The sequence below is a fragment of the Phacochoerus africanus genome, chromosome 13 (assembly GCF_016906955.1).
Source record: "Phacochoerus africanus isolate WHEZ1 chromosome 13, ROS_Pafr_v1, whole genome shotgun sequence".
In the NCBI taxonomy this organism is placed as follows: Eukaryota; Metazoa; Chordata; class Mammalia; order Artiodactyla; family Suidae; genus Phacochoerus; species Phacochoerus africanus.
Window position 1 is genome coordinate 5,685,046 of NC_062556.1, and position 22,373 is coordinate 5,707,418.

The following is a 22,373-nucleotide window of genomic DNA, read 5'->3' on the forward strand; positions in this document are numbered from 1 at the left end:
ACATTCATCAAGTGCTCTGGGGTAGAAAAATAAATGCTACACCATGATGGGCACTGTATTAAAAGTCCATAGCAAGTTTGAGGGCACACGGGGAAAACGAGGGTGAGACAGGAGGTCATGTGTAGAGAAAGTGGCATGAGAGCAAAACTGAATTTTAAAAGATGAGTAGGATCAAATATATCAAATAGGTAAACAGCAAGAGCACAGGGAACTAGTCTCTGTATCTTGTAATAATGTATCATAGAAAAGAATCTGAAAACAAATGTATATAAAAACAGTATCGCTTTCGTGTACAATGTTGTAAATTAACTATGCTTCAATTTAAAGAGATAAAATAAAATTAAAGAAAAAAAAAGATGAGTAGGCTTGTCCAGGGGAGAGCAAGTTGGGAAGGAGGGTTGTTCAGCCGCAAGGAAAGTGATGGTCAGGGCAGAAGATGGGGTCGGGGGGACAGGGCATGGCATGGACAGGGAGTTACAAGTAGTTTAGTCCAGCCGGGGGGCTGGGGTGTGGGGAGGGACAAGCCTGGTGGCTCATGTGGAGGACACTGTGCTTGGATAAGGAACCACTGCAAGATTTGGAGCACTGGGTCAAAGATGAGTCATTCCCAAGATGACTCTAGACTTTGGGGTGGATTCGAGGAGGCGAGAGGAGGAGCAGATGGGCTGTCAGCGAGGCTAAAGGATGATGTCAGGAGATGATGGGGTCAGCACACCTGCAATGGCTGCTGCTATGGGAAGTTCCAGGGAAAATTCTCTCTCCTTTCCTTTTTTTTTTTTTTTTTTTCCCCAGCCACACCCGTGGGATATGGAGGTTCCCAGGCTAGGGGTCAAATCAGAGCTGCACCTGCCAGCCTACACCACAGCCACAGCAACACTGGATCCAAGTAGCATCTGTGACCTACCCCGCAGCTCACGGCAACGCCAGATCCTTAACCCACTGAGCAAGGCCAGGGATGGATCCCGTGTCCTCACGGAGACTGTCAGGTCCTTAACCCACTGAACCACAGTGGGAACGTCTCGCTCCCCTTTCCTCGAGAGGAAACGCTCCAGGCTGATAGAAACTTGGGGAAATGATCAGTGACAGCAGGGTTCGTAATGTTGGCTGACTTTGGGGACAAGCATAGCATTTTGGGAGGAGGAATCCATGGAGGTGTCTAGAAGCGGGAGAGAGAAACCCAAGCCACAGGGGGACTGGAAGGGTCTAGAAGCGCAGTTTATGCCAAGACCTCGCAGACCAGATCCTGGGGTGCTTCAGGAGGAAGGGTGGGAACTCGGCAGACTGTGGAGACATGGACTCGAGTCTGCCTCACCACGTGTTCCTGGGCAGAATGTGGGTCGGTAATTTCACCTCTCCGAGTCTCCATCTCCCCATGTGGAGACTGAAGATACGACTCCTTACCCTTCCGGATTCTCATGAGGTTGCGGGGAGTCCGTGTAAGCGTCTAGCCCAGTGCCCATACATAAAGGTGAATAAATACGGTCTCCCGCGAAGCGCTGGGCGTGGGGTGGGTTGCAGAGAACGGAGACTTGCCAGAGCGCGGGCGGACCCAGTTCCTGCTCCCAAAGAATTCACTAGGAAAGAGAAGCCTATCATTGCCTACGTAATAATGAAAAGAAGAGGAGTTCCCTGATGATGTAGCAGGTTAAAGATCTAGTGTTGTCACTGCAGTGGCTTGGGTTGCTGCTGTGGCGCAGGTTTGATCCCTGGCCTGGGAACTTCCCTATGCCCACAGGCTCTGCCAGGAAAGAAAAAAGAAGAAAGTAAGTATGGACTAAAGAGCCAAGAAAGATGGTGTGGAGAGCAGAGAAGAGGATGCGCCTCTGACTTAGCTCCCACCCTGAAGTTCCCTGCAGCGTCAAAAGCATCTATAGAGAGTGAGGAGGATTCGGCTGAAACAGGGACGGGGACTGGACCCAAGGCTGCGTGGACATCGTGAGCCAAAGCCGCCCTTAGCGTTCTGGGGTGAGTGGGGCTGACCGATGGCCAAAGTATGGGCCCCCCTCCAGCCTGGGAGGCCCCACAGAGGCCCTGCTCTGGCCATGGACAGCAGCAGGCTAACAGCCGGGCTGCCAGAGAGGAGGCTTATGGCAAATAGAGGGCGGTGGTCGTGCCCAGTTGTCGGAAGAAACTCACAGATGCCATAAAGCGGTGTGGCCTCTAGGGCACACAGATCAGCCTGGGGGAAAAGGGGAAGGGACAGGAGGGGGCCACCTGCACACTTGCACAAAAGTCTTGGCTTCAGGCAAGGGCTTCTCCCCAGCCATCAGGCGCCAGCCACTGCTGACCCGCATGCCCTGGTAGAGAAGGTGGCTCAGCTGGAGGGCGTCGAGGCAGAGGGTCCTGGGTTCTCCCAGGTCTGCTGGAAGCTGGCAATGGGATTTAGGTCTGTCATCCCACCCTCTCCAGGGTTTCACGGTGACAGTCACACGGGATGCCGTGAGGACGTGGGGGCTGAGCATCAGGGAGGCCTCCTGCTCTCTGCCCGCCCCCCTCCCTGTCTCGGATCCCCGGCCCCCCTCGCCTGACGCTGCTGCTCCCCGAGGGCCTGGTCTGGAGTCCCTGTTAGCAGGTAAAGGAACGATCCTTTGAGGAAGGAGGTGTTAGAGATGCAGACTTAATAAACCGTTTTCTCCAGTTGGAAGCAGAAGAGTCAAAAGAATACTTTAAAACAAGGGTTATTTGGGGGACAGGACCATTCCTGAAAGGATGTGGCAAATGCGACCCTCAACTTTTCCTGAAAGTAGAAATTTGTGGTAGTTTCAGGTTTTTCAAGAGACCCTCTAAAATAATTTCCTTGCAAAACAGTGGGAATGATCTGTTTTCAGGGATTCTGAGTGGAGTTCCCTGGTAGACCAGCAGTTAGGAATCTGGCATTGCCACTGCTGTGGTGGGTTCGATCCCTGGTCCGGGAATTTCCGCATGCAGCCGGCATGGCCCAAAAATAAACAAACAAACAAACAGAAGTGATGTAGGGAAAAAAAAGAGTGAAGGGATCTGAATTCTCACAGGCACTGTCTCTAGGCAGCGTAGTTCCCAGGGCAGAGCAACTGCCTTCTCCCGTGGTTCCTCCTTGGGAAATTCCTACGGCTTCTGAGGTCTACTGGGGAGCATTTGCAAAGAGGCCCCTGTCTTTTTTCCCTATAAAACCGCAGCGTGTGGAGCTGTTTATATCCACGAGGTGCCAATTTGAAGACTTTATGGTGCGGTAAATGTTATGTTTGGGGATGTTTCTTGGCCCTGGAGAGCTGCAGTTGAGGTCTCATCTACTTTCTAAATGGAAGCCACATGGCCAGGGCCCAGGGCCGGATTAGGCCTCTGGATTCTGCTGTTCAGCAAACTGTCTGAGGAAGCACTTGGAATGTTTTTCTGAAATGTGGTCTGTTGATGATGCGCGGCTTTTCGCTGATAATATTTTGTGGTCTCCTTCGTGTTAAAAGCCGGCTTCTGAAAACACTGGGGAAAAGACTGGCAAAGGAAAGAGAATGCAGACTCTCCAGGCTGTGGGTGTTGCTAGGAATTCTTTCTCACAGGTGTGGCCACCCTGGGCCCTCTCCCTCTGGGGGTCCGTGTCACCACGCGGGCGGCAGCTGGCCCTCCTCCGTCCCGGGAACTCCTCCTCTGCGGACACTGTGTTCCAAGGCCGGCCAGACAGTGTCCTCACCTTGGGCCCGGCCGGGAGGGAGCGGGAGGGGAGAGGGAGGTCAGAGAAGCCAGCAGCCGGGGGACCTCGCGGCGGGAAGTTAAACAAACAGGGAAATAGGTGTCTGAGCGGTTTCTTGTGCTCTCGAGCCGCTGTTTACCTTGCACGGTGAGGTATGCCGAGCTCTCCGCGGACCCCTTCTGGTTGGTGGCTCTGCAGTGATAGACGCCTTCATCCTCTTCCGTGACTCTTTCAATAAACAGCGTGCTGCTTCCTGGCCCTAAAATAATGCCTGGGGCGCGAGAGATGTTTAGATTAGTGAGCCTGGATGACAAACAAAAACAGCCGCTTCTGTAACACCAGCCTCTTCCTATCATTATGCCTGCAGACAAAGACATCCGAGCCCTGTCTCACCTGGGCCAGGGCTTTGCAGAGGCACCTTCCACACCGAGGCGGAGCTCTGAGCCCCAGCCGCTGGCCGTGCACAAGGGCAGCGATGCAGAGAGCAGCCGTCTAGTAACAGTAACCAGCACTTGCCCAGAGCCTGTCGTGTGCCGGGCGCTGCGACACAGGATGTGGCTCCTGTCCTGACACTCCCCCTGTAAGGTGTTTTGTTTCCATCTTACACACGGGGACACTGAGACTCGGTGGGGTTAAGGAACTCCCCTGAGAGCGTGCAGTTGGACGGAAAGCACGCTGGTGGCACAGGGTGAGAGCAGTGCTGTCTTGCTGGTCACAGTGCTAAGGAGCTTGGGCTGTGGTTTTTTCACTTTTGGCTGCACCTGTGGCATATGGAAGTTCCCAGGCCAGGGACCCACGCCACAGCTGCAGCAACACCAGATCCTTCACCCATGGCACTGGGCTGGGGATTGAACCCATGCCCCAGCCATGACCTGAGCTGCTGTAGCGCCAATGCTGGATCCTTAACCCGCCATGCCCCAAGGGAACTCCTCCTTCACCTAAGTTTCAGTTTTGTCTGTCTTAAGATGAAAATGAAAGCAGCTCCTACTCAATCAAGGGGAAAGTGCATAGCAAGTGCCCAGCACATAATAGGTGCTCAGCAAATACAGGTTTAAGAATTGCCATGGAGCCAGCATGAGGGCACCTGGCTTCAATGCCAAGCACCCCCAGTGCGTGACTTAGTAAGGGTTTGGTTTCAAGGCTGGTGGTTTGAAGAGCTGGGGGAGTGGCGGCACCTCTCCCGTGCGGAGCAGGCTTGAGGGAGAAAAGTCACACATTCCATTCTGTTCCGCGAGGGGCCCGAGACGCATCCCAAAGGAGATCTGGCCGGGGGCTCAGAGAGGAGGTCAGGATTAGAGCTGGCTAAACGGCACCCACAGCCAGGAGGCACATCAAGCCGCAGGACAGAAACAAAGCTCACGGGCAGCGAGTCCGGAGAGTGGCGACAGCAGGTCTGAAGGCCAAGCCCTGCGCCCTTGGAGGAGGAGGAAGCAGCAGAGAGAGGAATGGGGTGGCCTGGGAGGTTGCAAGGAAACCAGGAGAGGGTGACTCGGAGAACCCAGGACAGAGCTCACAGTGGGAGGAAAGTGGTCAGCTACGTCCTGTGTAGCTGAGACACTGAGGACAAGGGATTTGACCGTGAGCCATTTTGGTGACGTCCAGGAGCAGACGCAGGGTCACTGTCACTCAGAGAGCAGGAGGTGACGGAGGAGAGGTGGTTAGGAGTTCCTTTCTGGGAGGAAGCTGCAGACCAACACAAGGTCAAGGATGCATTCTCTTCTGAAATGTGACATTTTACAGCATGTCTGTGTGCACCTAGGAAGACAGTGGCAGAGGGACAGAAAGACACTGAGCAGAAAGAAGAGAGAGGGAGGGGGTTGGGTGGGAAGGAGCGAGACAGAGCGAGCGAGCAAAAGGAGCAGTGTCAGAAGGAGATTCCTGACGAGGTGAGAGAGGACGGAATTCGGCGGCCTGGGCCAGGAGGAGTGACAGCTAATTCGTTTTAACAGGAAGGATGGCAGAGCGTAAAGGAATGGAGGACGGGACAATTCAGTGGTACGTTTCCTCAATCAATAAGAGGCACTCATCTCTTGTAACTGAGGAAGAGGAAAGAATTCTGGAGGTTTGGAGGGAGACAAGAAGGTGCGAAATAGTGCACTTGGTCTCGAGAGAAAGAAAACCAATTTAGTAGTGAAATGCTCTAAGATTTCTCCTAATGATTATACAACTTTAAATGCTGACACACACACCCCCCCCCAGTATCGCAGCATAAGTACTGCCTCATGTGCTCACATGCTTTTATTGTTTTAATTTTTTTGCTTTTTATTTTAGGGCTGCACCCACAGCATATGAAAGTTCCCAGGCTAGGGGAAGAACCTGAGCTGTAGCCACTAGCCTACACCATAGCTACAGCAACGCCAGATCCAAGCTGCGTCTGCAACCTACACCACAGCTCAGGGCAATGCCGGATCCTTAACCCACTGAGCGAGGCCAGGCCTCAAACCTGCAACCTCATGGTTCCTAGTTGGATTCGTTTCTGCTGCGCCACGACGCGAACTCCCACATGCTTTTAATATAACCATTCATCACCTGCTTGTACCCTATAGATGGTATTCGATTCTCTCATTGCTCCTGACTCTACGTAACAGTGCAATTACATCTTCAGGCATAAAGATTTTTCTGCATTTCAGATTATGTCTTTAGGATAGATTTCCAGAAACAGATATTAGCTCACAAGGTCACAAGCTCTTGATACATACAATCAAACTGCCTTCTAAAAAGGTAATTTTTTTAAGGCCACGGCACATGGAAGTTCCCCGTTCAGGGACTGACCTATGCTGCTGCTACGGCAATACCGGGACCTTTAACCACTGGGCTGGGCCAGGGGGCCAACTCACACCCCTGCAGCGACCTGAGCCCCTGCAGTTGGATTCTTAACCCACTGTGCCACAGTGGGAACTCCTCAGAGAACCCTTTTTACCAGCAGAAGAGATGATGCTATCATTCTCCTGCTAGGAATAGCAGTAGCGTTGAAAACAATACAAACCACAAAAGCTGCTGGTTGGATGGATAAAAACTGTTGTTGTTTTAATGTGTACTCTGGGGGAACATTCTTGTCCTGGGTCTGCTAGACATTTTTAGTTTCAGCGCACCCGCTGTGATTGGTGGACTGGCAAAGGTAAGTTCAGATTAAGTAAGGGGAGCTTTGAAATCCTGGCTGAGGAGTCTCCACTCAGTGGAGAAGGAAAGAGAGGGTCGCAGAGATTTCTGAGGGCAATGACATAATGAAAGCCGGGTTGAAGGAAGTTTAGTCTAGCAGGAGAGCTGGCAGGATGGACTGGAATGAGGCAAACGTGGTATCTGGAAGTCCGGCTCCCCGGCTGCAATCCGGGCAGGGAGCGAGGAGGCTCCAGGTCTGGGCGGTGGGAAAGGAAGTGGAGGGGAAGAAATGGAAACGGATACTTTGTGGAAACAACCTCCAAGAATTGGTGCTTTATTGGATCCTGGAATAGAGATGAGTTCAGATGGTTCCGGGAAACCATGAGAGCACGCCCCTGGAACTTCGGCTAAATCACCTAATCCCTTCGGGGTCCTTTCCCCATCTGGTAAAACACAAACCAAAACAAAAATCCCCCTCCCCCATCCTGATTTACCGATTTCATGGTTTGGCTTCAAAGGTCAACAGCAATAATTTCAATGAAAACTTGGAAGCTTTGAGAAATGAGAGACAGCTCAGACGCGGTGAGAGCCGATGGTAAAAGCCTGGCTGGGGGGGGGGGGCAGCGACCATTTAGAGGAGCGGCTCCCGCATCCCCCCACCCAGACCTGAACCTCAGTCAAGTTTCTATCGCTCGGATCCCCCATTAAGGCGAATGGCGTGATCAGGGACAGAGGACGGGGATTCCAGCCAAGGAGCCAGATGTGTGACTGTGGAGGTGAGGGGACCGAGCCAAGGATGCAGATGAGCTGACATCACCTGGCACGGTTTCCTCGTCCCTTCACATGTTGGGGGCGTGGGCGATGGGGTGAGAGGGATCCGAGATCAACAGGCACAGCCCTTCTTTCTGACCTGGCCGCACTCTGCGCTTCAGCAAAGACACAGACCTGGCTGCGTCGCCGTCGGTGGATGCACTCACCTCCCGCTGAAGCCTCAGCCCGTCTTTCTCACGCTCTACTCTTCCTTTTTATCCTTCCCCCCCAAACAGCCCAGTTGCTACCCTTGCGGTTTCCCCCCATTCCTCACATCTTCTGCCCACACGTCCCATGCTTGGCTGTCCTAGTTTCTTTCATACCTGTAGCTACGCCCTTTGTAAGAGCCGTTCCCTATGATACAAGCTCTGTTCTAATGTGGAGCTCACCTTTTCAAGAGGGCTTTTGTCTTAATTTAACTTTTTTCATTGTGAATAATTTCAGAGATTTACAAACTGTAGAAAAAACGGAGGTCCCGTCGTGGTGCAGCAGAAACGAATCTGACTAGGAACCATGAGGTTGCGGGTTCAGTCCCTGGCCTCATTCAGTGGGTTAAGGATCTGGAGTGGCCGTGAGCTGTGGTGTATGTCGCAGATGCAGCTTGGATCCCACATGGCTGTGGCTGTGGTGTAGGCCAACAGCTAGATTTCTTATTCGACCCCTAGCCTGGAAACCGCCATATGCCACGGGTACTGCCCTAAAAAGACAAGACAAAAAATAAAATAAAAGCTTCAGAAAAGATATACCCTATGTACTCACCACTGAGATAACCAGATGTCAACATTTTGCCATATTTGCTTTAGAACCCCCCTCTCTCTTATTTAAATGTCTACCCCTCTCCTTCTCCCTCTCTCCAGAGGTACCACTATCCTAGAGGTAGCGTCTCTCATTCTTATGCATGTTTTTGTGCTTTGTCTCCATAGATGTGTAACTGTCTAGGATATATAATGTTGTCTTGTGGAATTGAACCATGTGGTACATATCCTTTTCAACTTTTTTTCTCTTCAACAGTGTTTTAATTTATCCTTACTGATACATGTAGTTGGAGTTCATTTTGACTGGTGTATAGCACTCCATTTATTAAAAAGCCACAGATTACAAAATTTTACTTCTCTACTATAGTTAGGTAGTTTTCACTTTTTTGATACTATAAAGGCTACAGTGCACACTGTTATGCAGCATCTTCTTGTACTGGGTTAAAGGATATACCCGTTTTCAGTACTGCCAAGTATTACAAAATTGTCCTCCAATATATACCAATTTACACTTTAACCAGCAGTGAGTAAGAGCTCCCCTTCCCTGTATACTTAGCAATACATGGTGTTATCAGGTGTTTTAATTGATGGCAGAATTTTGCGTGTGAAATGACATCTCGATGTGGTTTTAATCTCTGTTTCCCAGATTACTAGTTAAGTGGAATCTCTTTTTCCATTTTTGTTGGCCATTCAGACTTCTTTTCCTCTGAATTTCCTGTTCATGCCCTTTGTGCATTTTCCCATTAGCCTGTTTGTGTTTTTCTCAATGATTTTAGAGTTCCTGATGGGTTTTGGATACTGATCCCTTGGTGGTTAAATGAGTTGCAAGCCTTGCCCCATTCTATGAACAGTCTTTTAAACTTTGTTTATGGTGAATTTTTAGTGCAAAAGCTTTAGAATCCTAATGCAGTCAAATTTATCAATAGTTCCATTGTCTGTTGTACTTTTTGTTACCTGTTAAAGATTATTTCCTATTCTGATATCATAAAGCATTCCCCTTCTATACTTTCTTCCAAAAAAAAAAATCAGTTTAGAGAGTTTTGCCTTTTCTCATTTATGTCTTAAAAACACTGGATTCCTTTTGGAGAAGGGTCTGTGTACTGGGTGAGATAAGAATCTAATTTTTATGTAAAAGTAGCCAGTTATTCCAGCATCATGTATGGAATGAGCTCTTCCTTCTCCACTGAACCGTGGTGTGACCGCTGTCAGATACTAAGTTTCCATGTATTTGAGGATCTGTTTTTAGGCCATTTGTTCACAATGACCAATTTATGTGCCCCACACAGGTTAACCCGTGATTAACTGATGTTCCATACTACATCTTGGCATTTGGTATGAGACGACCTCTTCTTTTTCAAAATGGTCTTGTCCCTTTATACTTCAGTATGGATGTCGGATTTAGTTCACAAATTCTGTAATATGCACTGTTGGCATGTGGATGGGAATGCCACTGAATTTGAATGATGATTTGGGGAAACTGTCCTATTTATGTTTACGTTCAAACAAATGAAATGGTCAATGTTTTGACTTATAAAAATGGCTGTAAAATGGTTCAACTTAAATGAGTATTCCTATCTAAGAATACTAAGTATCTTTGCATTATTTAGGTCTTCCTCTAGGTCATTTGATAGTTTTATGATTTGCTTTCCATATGCTGCTTTTCAATTCTAGTTATTCCTAGATAAAAGTTTTATTGCTATGCAAAATGATACTGTGTTCTTTGCAGAGTCACTTTAGCTGAATTTTCTCTTTCCCCTTTGGGTGTTGGTCATTAGAACTAGCAAGCAGAACTTAAACGTGATGCTCTACTTTGTGTTGCTAAGATAATTTAATTGTAGGCCTGCTTGCTTCTAGAGGGATCGCCTAAATAATTTCCAGCCCACAAAAACATAATTCCGGAGGAAACTTGTAATTTATCACGATCCAAACTCTTCTTCACTCCTCAAAGTCTGATTCAAAAGACATTTCCTCCGTGAAGCCTCCCTTGATCAACTCATTTAGAGGTGCTAATTGGTACATGATGGAATTTATGCCATTCTATGTTGTGTACTTATGAATTGGCTCTGAACCTATTACGTGTTAAGTTTTTCAAAGGTCAGGACTAAATTTTACCCATTTTCATTTTCTCTAGAATATAACAAAATGTCTGGTTCACGGTGGGGTGTTCATACGTGTTAACATTGAATGAAATAAGTAATTTTTGTTATTGTTATGATGGTCTTGGCTCTCCAACTGAATGATAACTATTTTGAAGTGGGCCTATGATAGAATTTCAGCACTTGGTCGCTCTGATGATGATGGTGATACAAACAGTTCTCAGGACATAGTAAATAATCATGTCTTTAGATTGGCAGCTCTTAAAGGAATTAATTAGCTACGAGTTGTACGTGAAAGGAGGACCCAGAAGGGCCAGAATAGAGATTCAGGATGGGTAAAGGCAACCCGAGAAACCCCAAGACAGGAGGTCTGATTGACTTCCCACGCGGGAGCGCAGAGGAGCTATTTTATACCCAGTCAAACTTGGGAGGTTTGGCAAACTACGTCAGGGGAAGAGAGACCCAGGTTTACTAAGCTGCAAAGACTGACATAACGCAGAAATGAAGGAGGACGGGCTCATTCAATAGCACTAACAAGACGCATGATTCCGGTGTTTTCAAATCCCATCATTTGGCTTCTTCCTTCTTTTTTGAGAATTTTATTCTAAGATCAAGCCTGGTGGCCAAGCCTTTACAGATGTAAGGAAAAACAAAGACAAAACAAAACAAAACACAACATTGGTACAGTGTGGAATAATCTGAGACACAGTGAGGAATAATCTGAGACACAGTGAAAAGCAGCCTTATAAGAATGTGTTCAGTTGGAACAGGGTCATGACATGTTTAAAACATATGGTCCAAAGGGAGTCTGAACAGGCAGTGGGATCCGGGTGCAGCCTTGAAACAGAGAAAGAAGAGAGGCTCTTAAAAAGGAGTAAGACTGAGGACAGCGGTGAGAAGGGCTGAGTACCGTCCCTCTCCCGGCCCCCACTGGCTACGGGGAAAGCTGCACATCAGCAGAGCTTCCGCCTTTGGGATGATGCCTCCTGCTTCAGTGGTTCCCCTCACAAAAGTGGGTTCTGATAACAGAATCGCTTTTACAAGCTCTTATAAAATTGTAAACCAGTTGAATTGAAGGGGTTATGGCTGAAGCGAGTACCTTGAAACTGTGCCCAAGGCACACGTTATTTCTAAACATTTAAAACTGAAAATCCTTTTTTTTTTTTTTTTTTTTTCCCTTTCACTGTGAACTCTGCTATTTTCCTCATGAAGCATTTCAGGAGAGTTCAGGCCCGCGGAAATGTGTGTCAGGTGGTGCTAATCCACGGTTAGGAGACAGAAAACCCTCGTTATTCCCTTTGAATATCTATAAACTATAAACATACACGCCACACGCGTGCACGCGCACACGCAGTTCACACACATGCACTCACCCCTGCCCCGATAAAATCTTGCAGTGTGTTCAGATTTGCCAGAGCCCCTTCCATAAGGTTGGAGGGATTTATACTGCAGGATACAGCCATTTACCTAGAGTGGCCTTTCTCTGTAGAGTTTCTGTGACCATTTTAAGGCAGGAAATGATATTGCATAGTATCAGAGGTTAAAGTCAAGACGGTATTTTTCCATCAGGAGGAAAATAGCGAAATAAATTATGGGAATACATGCCTATTATAGTGTGTGGCTGCTAAAAGAATGAAGTGGACCCGATGCACAGACAAAGAGAGACCTGCAAGACGTATTGTGACGAAAGCCACGTCAGAAAACAAAGCACAGAGTATGATCCCAATGCAGATTTGTCTTCGCGATGCTGGCTTTCCCATAGAGCCTGACTGGGTTCCAGTCTCCTGCTATGTTCATCCCAGCAGTTATTCCGCTCCGATCGTCTGCTCTGTGCTTAGCGTTTCGCTTGTTGCATTCATCACTGTACTTTCCTATTAGAATGTACATTCAAGGTCCCTGTTTTGTTTCCAGCACTGAGTCCATCCCTGGTCGGGCGCTGGCCCTTGGTGAACAGATGTTGAATGAATGAAGGACTCTCATCTATCATTTGCCCCACATTTGCATGCATGCACACATATAGGTAAAAAAATAGCAAAATCTTTGACAAAATACACATCGAATCGTTATCATGTGTTCATTCTCCATAAGGGAAACTTTTCTAGCTTATTCTGCTTTGGTACTGTGTGCTCTTTTACAGTGAAAATGTATTCATGTATCACTTATCTAACTAAAGTTTTGAAAATGAAAGGGTGAGCCTCTTTGCCATCAAAAAGCCACTGAATGAACGTTCCAAAGCTATGTGGATCCCAGTACTTACGCATTTGCAAAACTTGATAATACTGATTATGTATAGAATGAAGAAATATTTTTGAAGCAAGAAAAGCAGATTTATGCCTCATAACTTAAAATTTGGATTATAGCAATACCCGGACAAATCAAAACCTATTCCATCGGAAGGCTGGCCCCCTATGGAGAGAGAGTGTGTGTGTGTGCGCTGGGGCGGGGAGGGCATGATTTATTGTATGTTTGCTGTGTTTGACTTTTCAGCGATAGCTGAATGATGACCGCGTTGAATGAGACTTTACTTCAGCTAACAGCTTACTGTTTAAGTCACCTCAGGAGCAGATTATGCCCAAGTCAAGTTTATCACCTGAACACGGGGTGGAGGACGAATGAACTCTCTTGAGTTAACTTGTTCCAGCAGTAATTTAGTCATGCAGATGATGGGCTGAGATTGTGGAATAGGTGATCTGAATGTATCTGCATCTTTTGCTTACTTGGATGGGGCATAGTGGTGACCTCAGCTGCGCTGCCATGTGTCACTGTAGATCCTGGTTAAGCTGTTTCAAGTTTGTCCTTGGCGGGGTGGGGGACTGGGGAGATTCCATGCAAATACTGAGGTTGTGAGATAGAAAGACCTCATCTCATTATTTTTGCCAAGAGGCAGAGGAGGAGACTTGTCCGGGTGGGTATGACTTTTCTTTCTTTGGCCACCCCGGCTTCAGTGTAAGCAGGAAGTGGCGGGGGTTTGGGGATGGAGACCCTTTTCCACGCCAGGAGTGCTCTTACTTTTGGAGTTCGATGCCTCCTGGGATCCGCCCTTCCCCTCCGCCACTTTCTCTCCTCTGTTTTTCTTCACCCCCCTTTCTTTTTCTCTGCCTCTGGTCGCTCAGATAGCGACCGCTCTTCAGACGAAACGAGCTGCTGATCTGGCCATGCACGAGTACAGTTCCACGTGTCACAAGAGGTCTCAGAAAGGATCAAAAGAGGAGGTTGATTCACAGTTGAAAGGGAAGAGCCTTAATGGGCGTGAGGTTTCCATTTGTGGTGATGAAAAAGTCCTGAAACCAGACAGTGATGACGGTTGTGCTGCACTGCCGATAGACAGTGTCACTGGCCTCTACTTCTGAAGGGGTGAAATGGTAAATTTTGTGTCCTATCTGTTTTGCCACCATTTCTTTTTCTTTTCTTTTCTTTTTTTTTTTTAAGGGAGCAGTACTTGCAAGTTCTCCTTTCCTACGTTCTCAATTTTTCACGTGGAAATTCGAGAGCAGCACTTCTACATGGGCACCCAACCAAACTTCAACAAAAGTGGGCACGGTTATTTATAGGGATGAGTCAGTGTGGGCTGGTGTGTGATCCCTCAGCGGGGCCTCCCCCTGTTGACAGCATTCAGGCAGCTTTTCTGGGCTGAAGGGGGGTGAGGACATTAGGCTGGAAAACACGTCCAGGAAGTTTTCTTTGGGCAAAGCTTTAGGCTACGACGGGATGCTCTGTGTGCTGTACACGCGACACCTAAATACCGTGGAACTTGATGACCAGAAGAGATCTGGGGTGTCAGGACTGAGTCGCTGTAAATATCTGATGTTAATTTCCGTATGAACCAGGACTCTTCTCCTGGGTTGCATTACTTTTCTGGATGTAAAGCCTACACCTAACTCGCTGCCCTACACGCGTCAGTCTCACGGAACCAGCCCGACGTTACCAAGTCATTGCCGAAAGTTTCCCCATTTCCCCTCCAGGCTGGAGCTGTGCTCGGGGTCAGGGGGCTTCTCTTGTCTGCGGTTGGGCTTGTAGCTCTGAGCTCTGGAAACGCCAACCAGACCTGTCTTCCTGGCTGTTCCCCCAACTCCACTCCTTCCTCCTTCCCTCTCCCCTCCTCAGGGGAAGTGGACCCTTAGAGAAGAGCTGAGCCTTCGTTGGGCATCATGGGCAGATGTCCTTTGTGTTAATAGCGCTGCCAGAGCTGCCGCTAAAGCTGAGTAGATTCTGGCTGGGGACGAGCCCTGCCAGGCTCTCTGCTCGTCAGGCTTGGGTCTGGGGCTGGAGCCCTGCTTGCCTCGAGGACAGACTGACAAGGAGGCAGCCCACCACCTGCCCAGCCCACCACCTGAGCAGACTGCAGGCTTGGGGCGGGTGGGAGGGGGGGCGACAGACAGACCATGTGCTGCCCCGTCACATGTGCCTAGGAAGCTTCCACCTACTTCTTCTCCCTGCAATATCTCTTAAGTCATTTTTGCACCATAAGGGTAGGTTTCAAGAGAAAGAAAAGACAATTACTGCTCAAGTTTTCCAAAAGGCAAGTGGCATTTCTGAATTGTATTATTATTCTAGGGAATCAAGCAAAATTAGCCTGAATGTGTGACAGTCACTTTATCATCCTGAGCGTCAACACCCTCATGCGGAGTTCCCACTGTGGCGCAGCAAAAACGAATCCCACTAGGAACCGTAAGGTTGCAGCTTCCATTCCTGGCCTTGCTCCATGGGTTAAGGAGCCGGCGTTCCTGTGAGCTGTGGTGTAGGTCACAGACATGGCTCGGATCTGGCGTTGCTGTGACTCTGGCGTAGGCCGGCAGCTGTAGCTCTGATTAGACCCCTGGCCTGGGAACCTTCATATGCCGAGGGTGCGGCCTTAAAAAAAAGACAAAAAACCCCCAAAATACCCTCATGCGTCTTTCTCCTCTGCTCTTCCTCAGGAGCTTTCCTAGATCTATGAAAACCACCTCGCAGCCCAGGTCTAATCCTGTCCCCCAGCTACTAGGACAGCAGGTTGCCTCGATCTGAATCTGCACTTACACAGGTATTTGGTGTCAGCGGCACAGTGGTGACAGGAGATGCCCCTTTCAGATCATTAGAAACATTGGGAGTTCTCTGGTGGCTCAGCAGGTTAAGGATTCAGTGTTGTCACTGCCATGGTGTAGGTTCAGTCCCTACCAGGGGAACTTCCACATGACATAGGTTCAGCCAAAAAAAAAAAAAAGTTTAGTGATCAGGATCCCACCTATGAAGGAATATTGATCAGTGGGTTAGAGTGATTCTCTCCTGTTCCACCTCAGGCTCTTCAAGATGGAATTTTTCTTCCTAAATCCTTTGTGGTTCTTGAGCTGCTGCTGTGGCACGGCAGAAACGAATGTGACTAGTATCCGTGAGGATGAGGGTTCGATCCCTGGCCTCACTCAGGGGGTTAAAGATCTGGCATTGCCGTGAGCAGTGGTGTAGGTCGTAGACACGGCTTGGATCGTGTATGGCTGTGATGTAGGTTGGCAGCTGCAGCTCTGATTCAGCCCCTGGCTTGGGAACTTCCATAAGCTGTGGGTGAGGCCCTTAAAAAACAAACAAACAAAAAAACTCTTCGTGGTTCGAATCCTACTGCTTTAATCTTAAAATATTCTGAAAATGTTTTGCCTTCCTAGAAATTTCAATGGTGGCTTCTCAGGCTTTACTGAAAATATCTCAGGTCAGTACTGTCTTCTGTTTTCTGTGCCCTTAAATATTTTCAAAGAAGAGTTGTTGTTTTTTTTAAAAGCAGTTTCATGGCTTTTTTTTCCAGGAGCCCCATTTCTCTGTACCCCATTTGGGAGGTGGTTCATGCTTCCATCAGTGTAGACCTGGACAGGCCCCCTGGCACCTCTGCTTTGCAAGCTGATCCTGATTCCTTACAGGGTGGCTATGAGGTCAGTGAGACACAGCCCCACGTGCAGTGCTTACTCAGCTCTGTCACTGCTTCAGACCTTCGTAGGACCTCACTGGAGACGCTGGGCAGAGTGTGAGCTAGAAAGGGGAATGGCCAGTCCCTGGGGCAGGGGGCTGGAGGGGTAACGGGGACACGCAGGGAGGTCAGATGTGCTCCAAGGTGACGTCATAACCATTGTCCCAAGTGTGGGTGCAAAGGTCACGTGTTCGGCCTAAGAGAAAGAAGGTTTCTTAAAGGAGCCTTCCTGTCTGTATACCTGTAAGAAGCGAACCAGACTCAAAGCAGCCACGTCAAACAGGATCTGCCTCCAACCAGAAGCTCTCGTGGTGCTTTTCTGGTACCGGTCCTTTCCTACTGCATTTTTCTTTCACGTCTGGACCTTTGTGTGATACTCCTCTGGCCGGCCCATTCGCTTTTCACTTATCTCTTCAAAGGAGAAAGGGCTCCGATCACCTCCCTCTTTCAACCCCTTGCACCCTACCCGTCCCTCCTCGTTGTTCCCAGGGGCTTCTGCACTTGGGTCTAATTGGGAGGCTCCCCTACCTTTATGACATCTCACATTCCTTCTCTGATTTCCTCCTTCTCTCTTCATTCTCTGTACTCTCCTAAAAGTGAATGCTTAGAATCTATGGCATGCTCAGCACTAAAGCAGGGAAATCTAAGCACGAGGATGCATTTTTTTTTTTCAATTTCCTAACGTAGTAAAGATAATTTAACCCTCTGAGTCACATTTTCTACTTGTCCCATTTGTTAATTCCCTTGATTCCATTTTTAGACTCACTAACTTAGGTGCCCAGTTGACACAATGATAGTAAGTTCGGACACCCATGGTTGCTGCTTTAAGGAGCTGTATTCACGTAAACACCTAACGCTAATTCACTACTTTAGATATTCGCTTATTCACATTTTTGGTATTTTGTTCCCTGCTGCATGCCCAGAGCCTAGCACAGCACCAGACACAAGAGAGTGCCCTAGTGATGTTTGTTGAATGAGTAATAGACTGTAGGGCTGATATGGAATGAATTCTGGACCTGTTCAAACGTAAAAGCAACTGGATTGGGGTTCAAAAGAATTTTTAATTTTACATATGTCATGTCTGCTTTAAAAAATGCTTTAAATATTTTTAAAATGCTTTACATTCTTTAAAATAGATACGTGAAGAACATAAACCAGTCTTTAGGAAGCTTCATCTTTCAGGGTGGGAAATGAGAGACTAAATGCTTGTTAATGGCCATGAGGTCACTGAAAACTGGGTGTCTGTCTGCTCCCTTCTGAGCGATGGGAACTAGCGTTTAGCTCCACATGCTGTGTTCAGAGCCCGGGCTCCGTGGTCGCGCCTCTGCTTTGAAGCTGGGTCTGTTACCCACTGACTCTAAGACCTGGAGTTAGTGATTCCTCCTGTGTGTCCGCTTCCTCGTTCTTGAGCCCGTCAAACAGGCATCATCTCTTAGCAACCCTCAGGGCTGCCAGGAGTAAACACATGAATATTGTAAAGAGCTTAGAAGAGTACGGGCACCTGGCAATTGTGCGTGAAGTCAAAACAGAGCTGGAGAGGTGACTGATAACCATCCCTAGCCCAGAGGACAGCTGTGAAAAGGACACAGGACATGTGTCAAACTCCTGCGGGTTCCCGGGGACCGGGGAGTGCTCAGTGCGTTTTTGTTATTATTGTCAATAGAGGAGACCTAGCAGGACAGTATATCCCCAAAGGTTTGGCCAAGGCACACATCAAACATGAGAACGACAAGCGGGGTCCTCCGGGCCGAGACAGGGATGGCAGATAACCCCGGATGCCAGAGGGAGGAGGCGCTGCGCGGATGGGGTGTGAAAGCGGGATCCTGGGACCAGGGGCTGGGGGACAGGAGCAGCCAGGGGAGGCCGTCAGGGAGTCGTGGGGGGAGCTGGGGGGGGGGCCATGCAGTTGTGACGGGTTGTGTGGCGGACAGGGAGGGAGGTAGCCTCCTGACCCCACGCCTGGGCTTTCAGAGAACTTTGTAGGAAAGAAGTTCTACCCCCTAAGTTCTCTCAGCAGGCATTTTACTGCCTCTTGTCTGGAGTGTGAATCTCCCACGTGGCCCCCTCCTCTCTGTTTTCTTTAGAATTGTCACTTAACAAAACCAGTGATAATGGGCCAGATCCTACCAGTGAGCCAAGGTCCCCAAAATACTCTCAGTATCTAAGTTCCCTTTTTTAATGGCCACACTCATGGCATATGGAAGCTTCCTGGCCAGGGACTGAATCTGAGCCACTGCTGCGACCTGAACCGCTGCAGTCAGCGTCTTCCCCCACCGCCTCTCAAGTCTCCCGAGGACGCACAGGTTGTTGTCAGGTTTTTAAAGCTCAGTTGAGCTTTCCAAAGGCTTCGTATCAAATGAACTAGTTTTCAGTCTTTTTCAGTTTTTTCCCTTGATGTGTGTCCACAGCAGCTTTGGAACAGCCAGCGAGGCAAGGCTGATCACTTTGGTTACCTGCAGTCTTTACTTAGAGGTTCGTAAAAAGAAAGAGCCGTAAACGAATTGGTAGTTCCTACGTGCCTGGACCTGACGGTCACGGCCGTGGCGCATTGCGCCGCTGCGGGACTCCGCTGCCTCAGATGGGAAGACCTTACCTGGGAACCTTGACACATACCATAGGCCTACAAGAGAGCGACTACCTCCAGAAAATTAAAGGATTCCTTTCCCCAAAGCTCTAGTAGTGTTGAAGAGTGAACAAGGGAAAGAGAGAGAGGGGGAGAGAGAAAACAGTTGAGCAAAGCTGATCTCAGAAAATGCTCCTAAAAGCATATTCAAATGTATTTCTGGAAAGTCTTATGTAAGGCTTTGAGTAGGACTCTTAAGATATTCTTTCCTGGGCCCTCAGAAAATGCGAGAAACCTGCGGGGAAGGAGATCTATGTTGGCTTTGGAGTTGTCTGATGTTTGAGCTGACTCGTTAACCCTCCGATACCTTCCAACAAACTGACAACTCACTGGTTAATTTCTATAGAAATGGGGTGCGTTGGGAAGGTGGCATTTACTAAGCCGTGACTATGGGTCAGCTTAGTTATAGGAACGCATTTAAACCACACCCCATTCCTATGTGGTCAGTATTACCTCACTTTTATACATAAGGAAACAGAGGCTCCGAGAATAAGTGAGTCACCCCAGTTCTCTGGCCCATGGGGACGATGCTACGACTCAGACCCCCCCCAACACCTCATAATATTTTTCCTTTTGTAATCACTTCCTTGTCTCTCTTCTAATCTCAGAATTGTCATGAGCCTACAAATTGGCGCAATTCTAATTCCTTAGCTCCCATCCAAAGTACGAAAATGGAATTAAGTCAAACTGACTATTTTCCAAGAACCACCCAACACCTTATGATAACTTCTCATAAAACGAACTGTGATCAAGGAGATTTCGAGAATAGGCAACTTAAAACCATAATTTATCTGATTTCTTCAGTACAGGACTTCTTCAGGTCTTTCATATACTCATGTGAACTCAGAATCTCTAAGGGGAGCATACTGCGGACATTGTTTCACAAGCTATTTATTTACTGAATTTCCATTCACCCTTTTCCTTTGCTAGAATTCACCAAGGGATTCGTTGTCTATGAAGCTATGCATCGTAATAGTGTGGCATCTTGGGCAAATCACTTTACCTCTTTGTGCCAAAGTCTTCTATGCTCCCGATGGAACTAAAGCTATTCCAAAGTCCCTTTAGCTTTAAAAATTCTCTTATAGCCTCTCCCACCCCGCAACGTCTAGGCATTTGTGCTACCGAGTGAACTTGCTAAAGATAGAGTAAGATTTTCTGAAAACCACTCATTCATTCATGAAACTGATTGCTACCGAGTGAACTTGCTAAAGATAGAGTAAGATTTTCTGAAAACCACTCATTCATTCATGAAACTGATTGCCAAGCAGTGTGCCAGGTTTTGAGGACAAAAAGACAAGATGAAGGTGCAGCTGGCCCTCAGAATGAGGGCATGCTATGACGATAGATACAGAGGAAGAGGGCACACACGAACTCGTGGTGCAGTACAGCAGGAGAGCAGTAGAAACACACGTCAATGTGACAGACACACATGGTGCCGAGAAAATGACTCGGTAAGAGAGAACAGAAATACTCCTAGCTGATAAAGACTCATGGAGGACCCGCCTCCTCTTTGCAGGGGCTGAGAAAGGCTTTCTGGAGGGAAATCACCCCATCTGTATCTTACGGGATGGGTTGGCATTCGATGAAAGGAAGGTACTCCGGGCAGAGGGGACCCAAGGATGGAAAAAGCAGAGAGGCTGATGCAGGCATAACATGTGCTGTGATCTCCAAGAGCCTGGCACCTGCTAGAAGATGACGTTCGAGGCGGGGGAGGGTGAGCATATAGCTGTAAGAAGTAAGCAAGGCCCGCGGTTGAGGTCCATCCTTGTCAGGTGCTTGAACTTGGTCCTGTGACACAGAGCCAAGGGACAAGTTGAATTGGGGACGTGCCCTTTGATGCCACTGTGTGGACAGTGGATGCCGAGCAAGAAAGGAGAGGTAGGGACACCAGATAGGAGACTCCTGCAGGTATTCAGGGGAGGCAATGAGCAGCTGAACCCTGAGACTGGAGAAGGGAAGCGGAGGGAAGGAGGGACTCGAGAGACACTTGGTAAGCAGTCGGTGCCACCTGCCCAGTGCGATGGACTGGAGGAGAGGGTAAAGGCGAGGGAACCATATTCCGTCGTGGATGATGGAGTTCATGACGTCATGCAGGAGGAGGAGAAGGATGTCATGGGGTCAGTTCTGGACCTGCTTGGTGTAAGGCCTGCGGATCTCTGAAAATGGGAGCTCTTCCACCAAGACCCTTTTCTGTGCATCGAACTCAGAGATTTCATTTTGAAGGCAGGATTCACACGAAAGGATTTTTTTTTTTTTTTTTTGATCTTTCTAGGGCTGTACCTGCAGCATATGCAGATCCCTAGGCTAAGGGTCGAATGGGAGCTGTAGCTGCCGGCCTACACCACAGCCACACAGGATCCGCGCTGCACCTGTGACCTATACCACAGCTCACGGCAACACAGGATCCTTGACCCACTGAGTGAGGCCAAGGATCAAACGTGCCTCCTCATGGATACTGGTCAGATTTGTTTCCATGGAGCCACGATGGGAACTCCCACACTGAAGGAAGACCCCAAACTGCCACTCACTCGACTGACGTTCAGGGGCTGTTGCCAATGAATGGCATTTTTACTTTTAATATACGTGTCATTATTAATCAAAATTATAAAGTTCATTTTCACCTTATTGAACCACGGGAATTAGGAGGCACAGCAGAGGCAGTGTTTATCCTTACTGATTTAAGTCTAGTTGTTCTTAAAGACATCTTTTCATTGAAAGAACACATAGCCATTAGGTGAGTTTTTTTAGCAGTAGTGTAGCATACAATTTTAAATATATTCTTTCTACCAAATCATTAACATTGGTACAGGTGAACTAAGAAGATGATGAATCTTCTCTGAATGTCACCTGTGCCAGGTGTTCAAAGCTCTGCTGTCCTTCAAGCCAAGGAGCTAACTCCTTTTCCTTGTTGTCAAGATGGACATCTTCTGCGTGGCGCTTACCCTTTCTTCCTGAATGTATTATTTACAGCAGATTCTGGAGGGATCTTTCTAGAAGGTTAGGAATATGGTCTGCATGAGAACTGGCTCAACAACGCCTCCTTTGAGGTGATACAGGCATGAACCAGAGCCCAGAGGGTTGTCTTGTGCAGCTCTACTAGCACGTGGCTCTGGACATCCTGGAAGGAGGCAGTGGGAACGTTAGGGGAAGAAGAGGATGAGGAGAGAGAGCAACAAGTCTCTTACCAGGCTCCTGTTGTATTTTGTGGTTATTCTTAAACCAGGTAATCTGGGGCTCGGGAACACCGTTAGCGTGACAGTCTAAGGTTGCGGAGCTGCTGACGGCCACCGTGTGATCGCTGAGGTTTCGCAGGAGGTATGGGGCTTGCCGATCTGGTGGATAAAGAAAGGGAACCGTTAGCACTGTCGTTCTTCTTTTGTGATGTATGCGTGTCAAC

The 22,373-nt window shown here is 48.2% G+C and overlaps 1 protein-coding gene across 1 annotated transcript in view; it reads right to left on the bottom strand.

The window, feature by feature from the left end:
• FLT1 (fms related receptor tyrosine kinase 1) overlaps positions 1-22,373 on the bottom strand; it is a 173,596-nt gene that overhangs the window by 46,858 nt on the left and 104,365 nt on the right. The window contains exons 14-15 of the mRNA XM_047756428.1: positions 22,162-22,308; positions 3,804-3,935 (exon numbers count right to left, since the gene is read on the bottom strand). Of these exons, the coding sequence (XP_047612384.1) occupies positions 3,804-3,935; positions 22,162-22,308 (279 nt within the window). The remainder of the gene's footprint in view (positions 1-3,803; positions 3,936-22,161; positions 22,309-22,373) is intronic.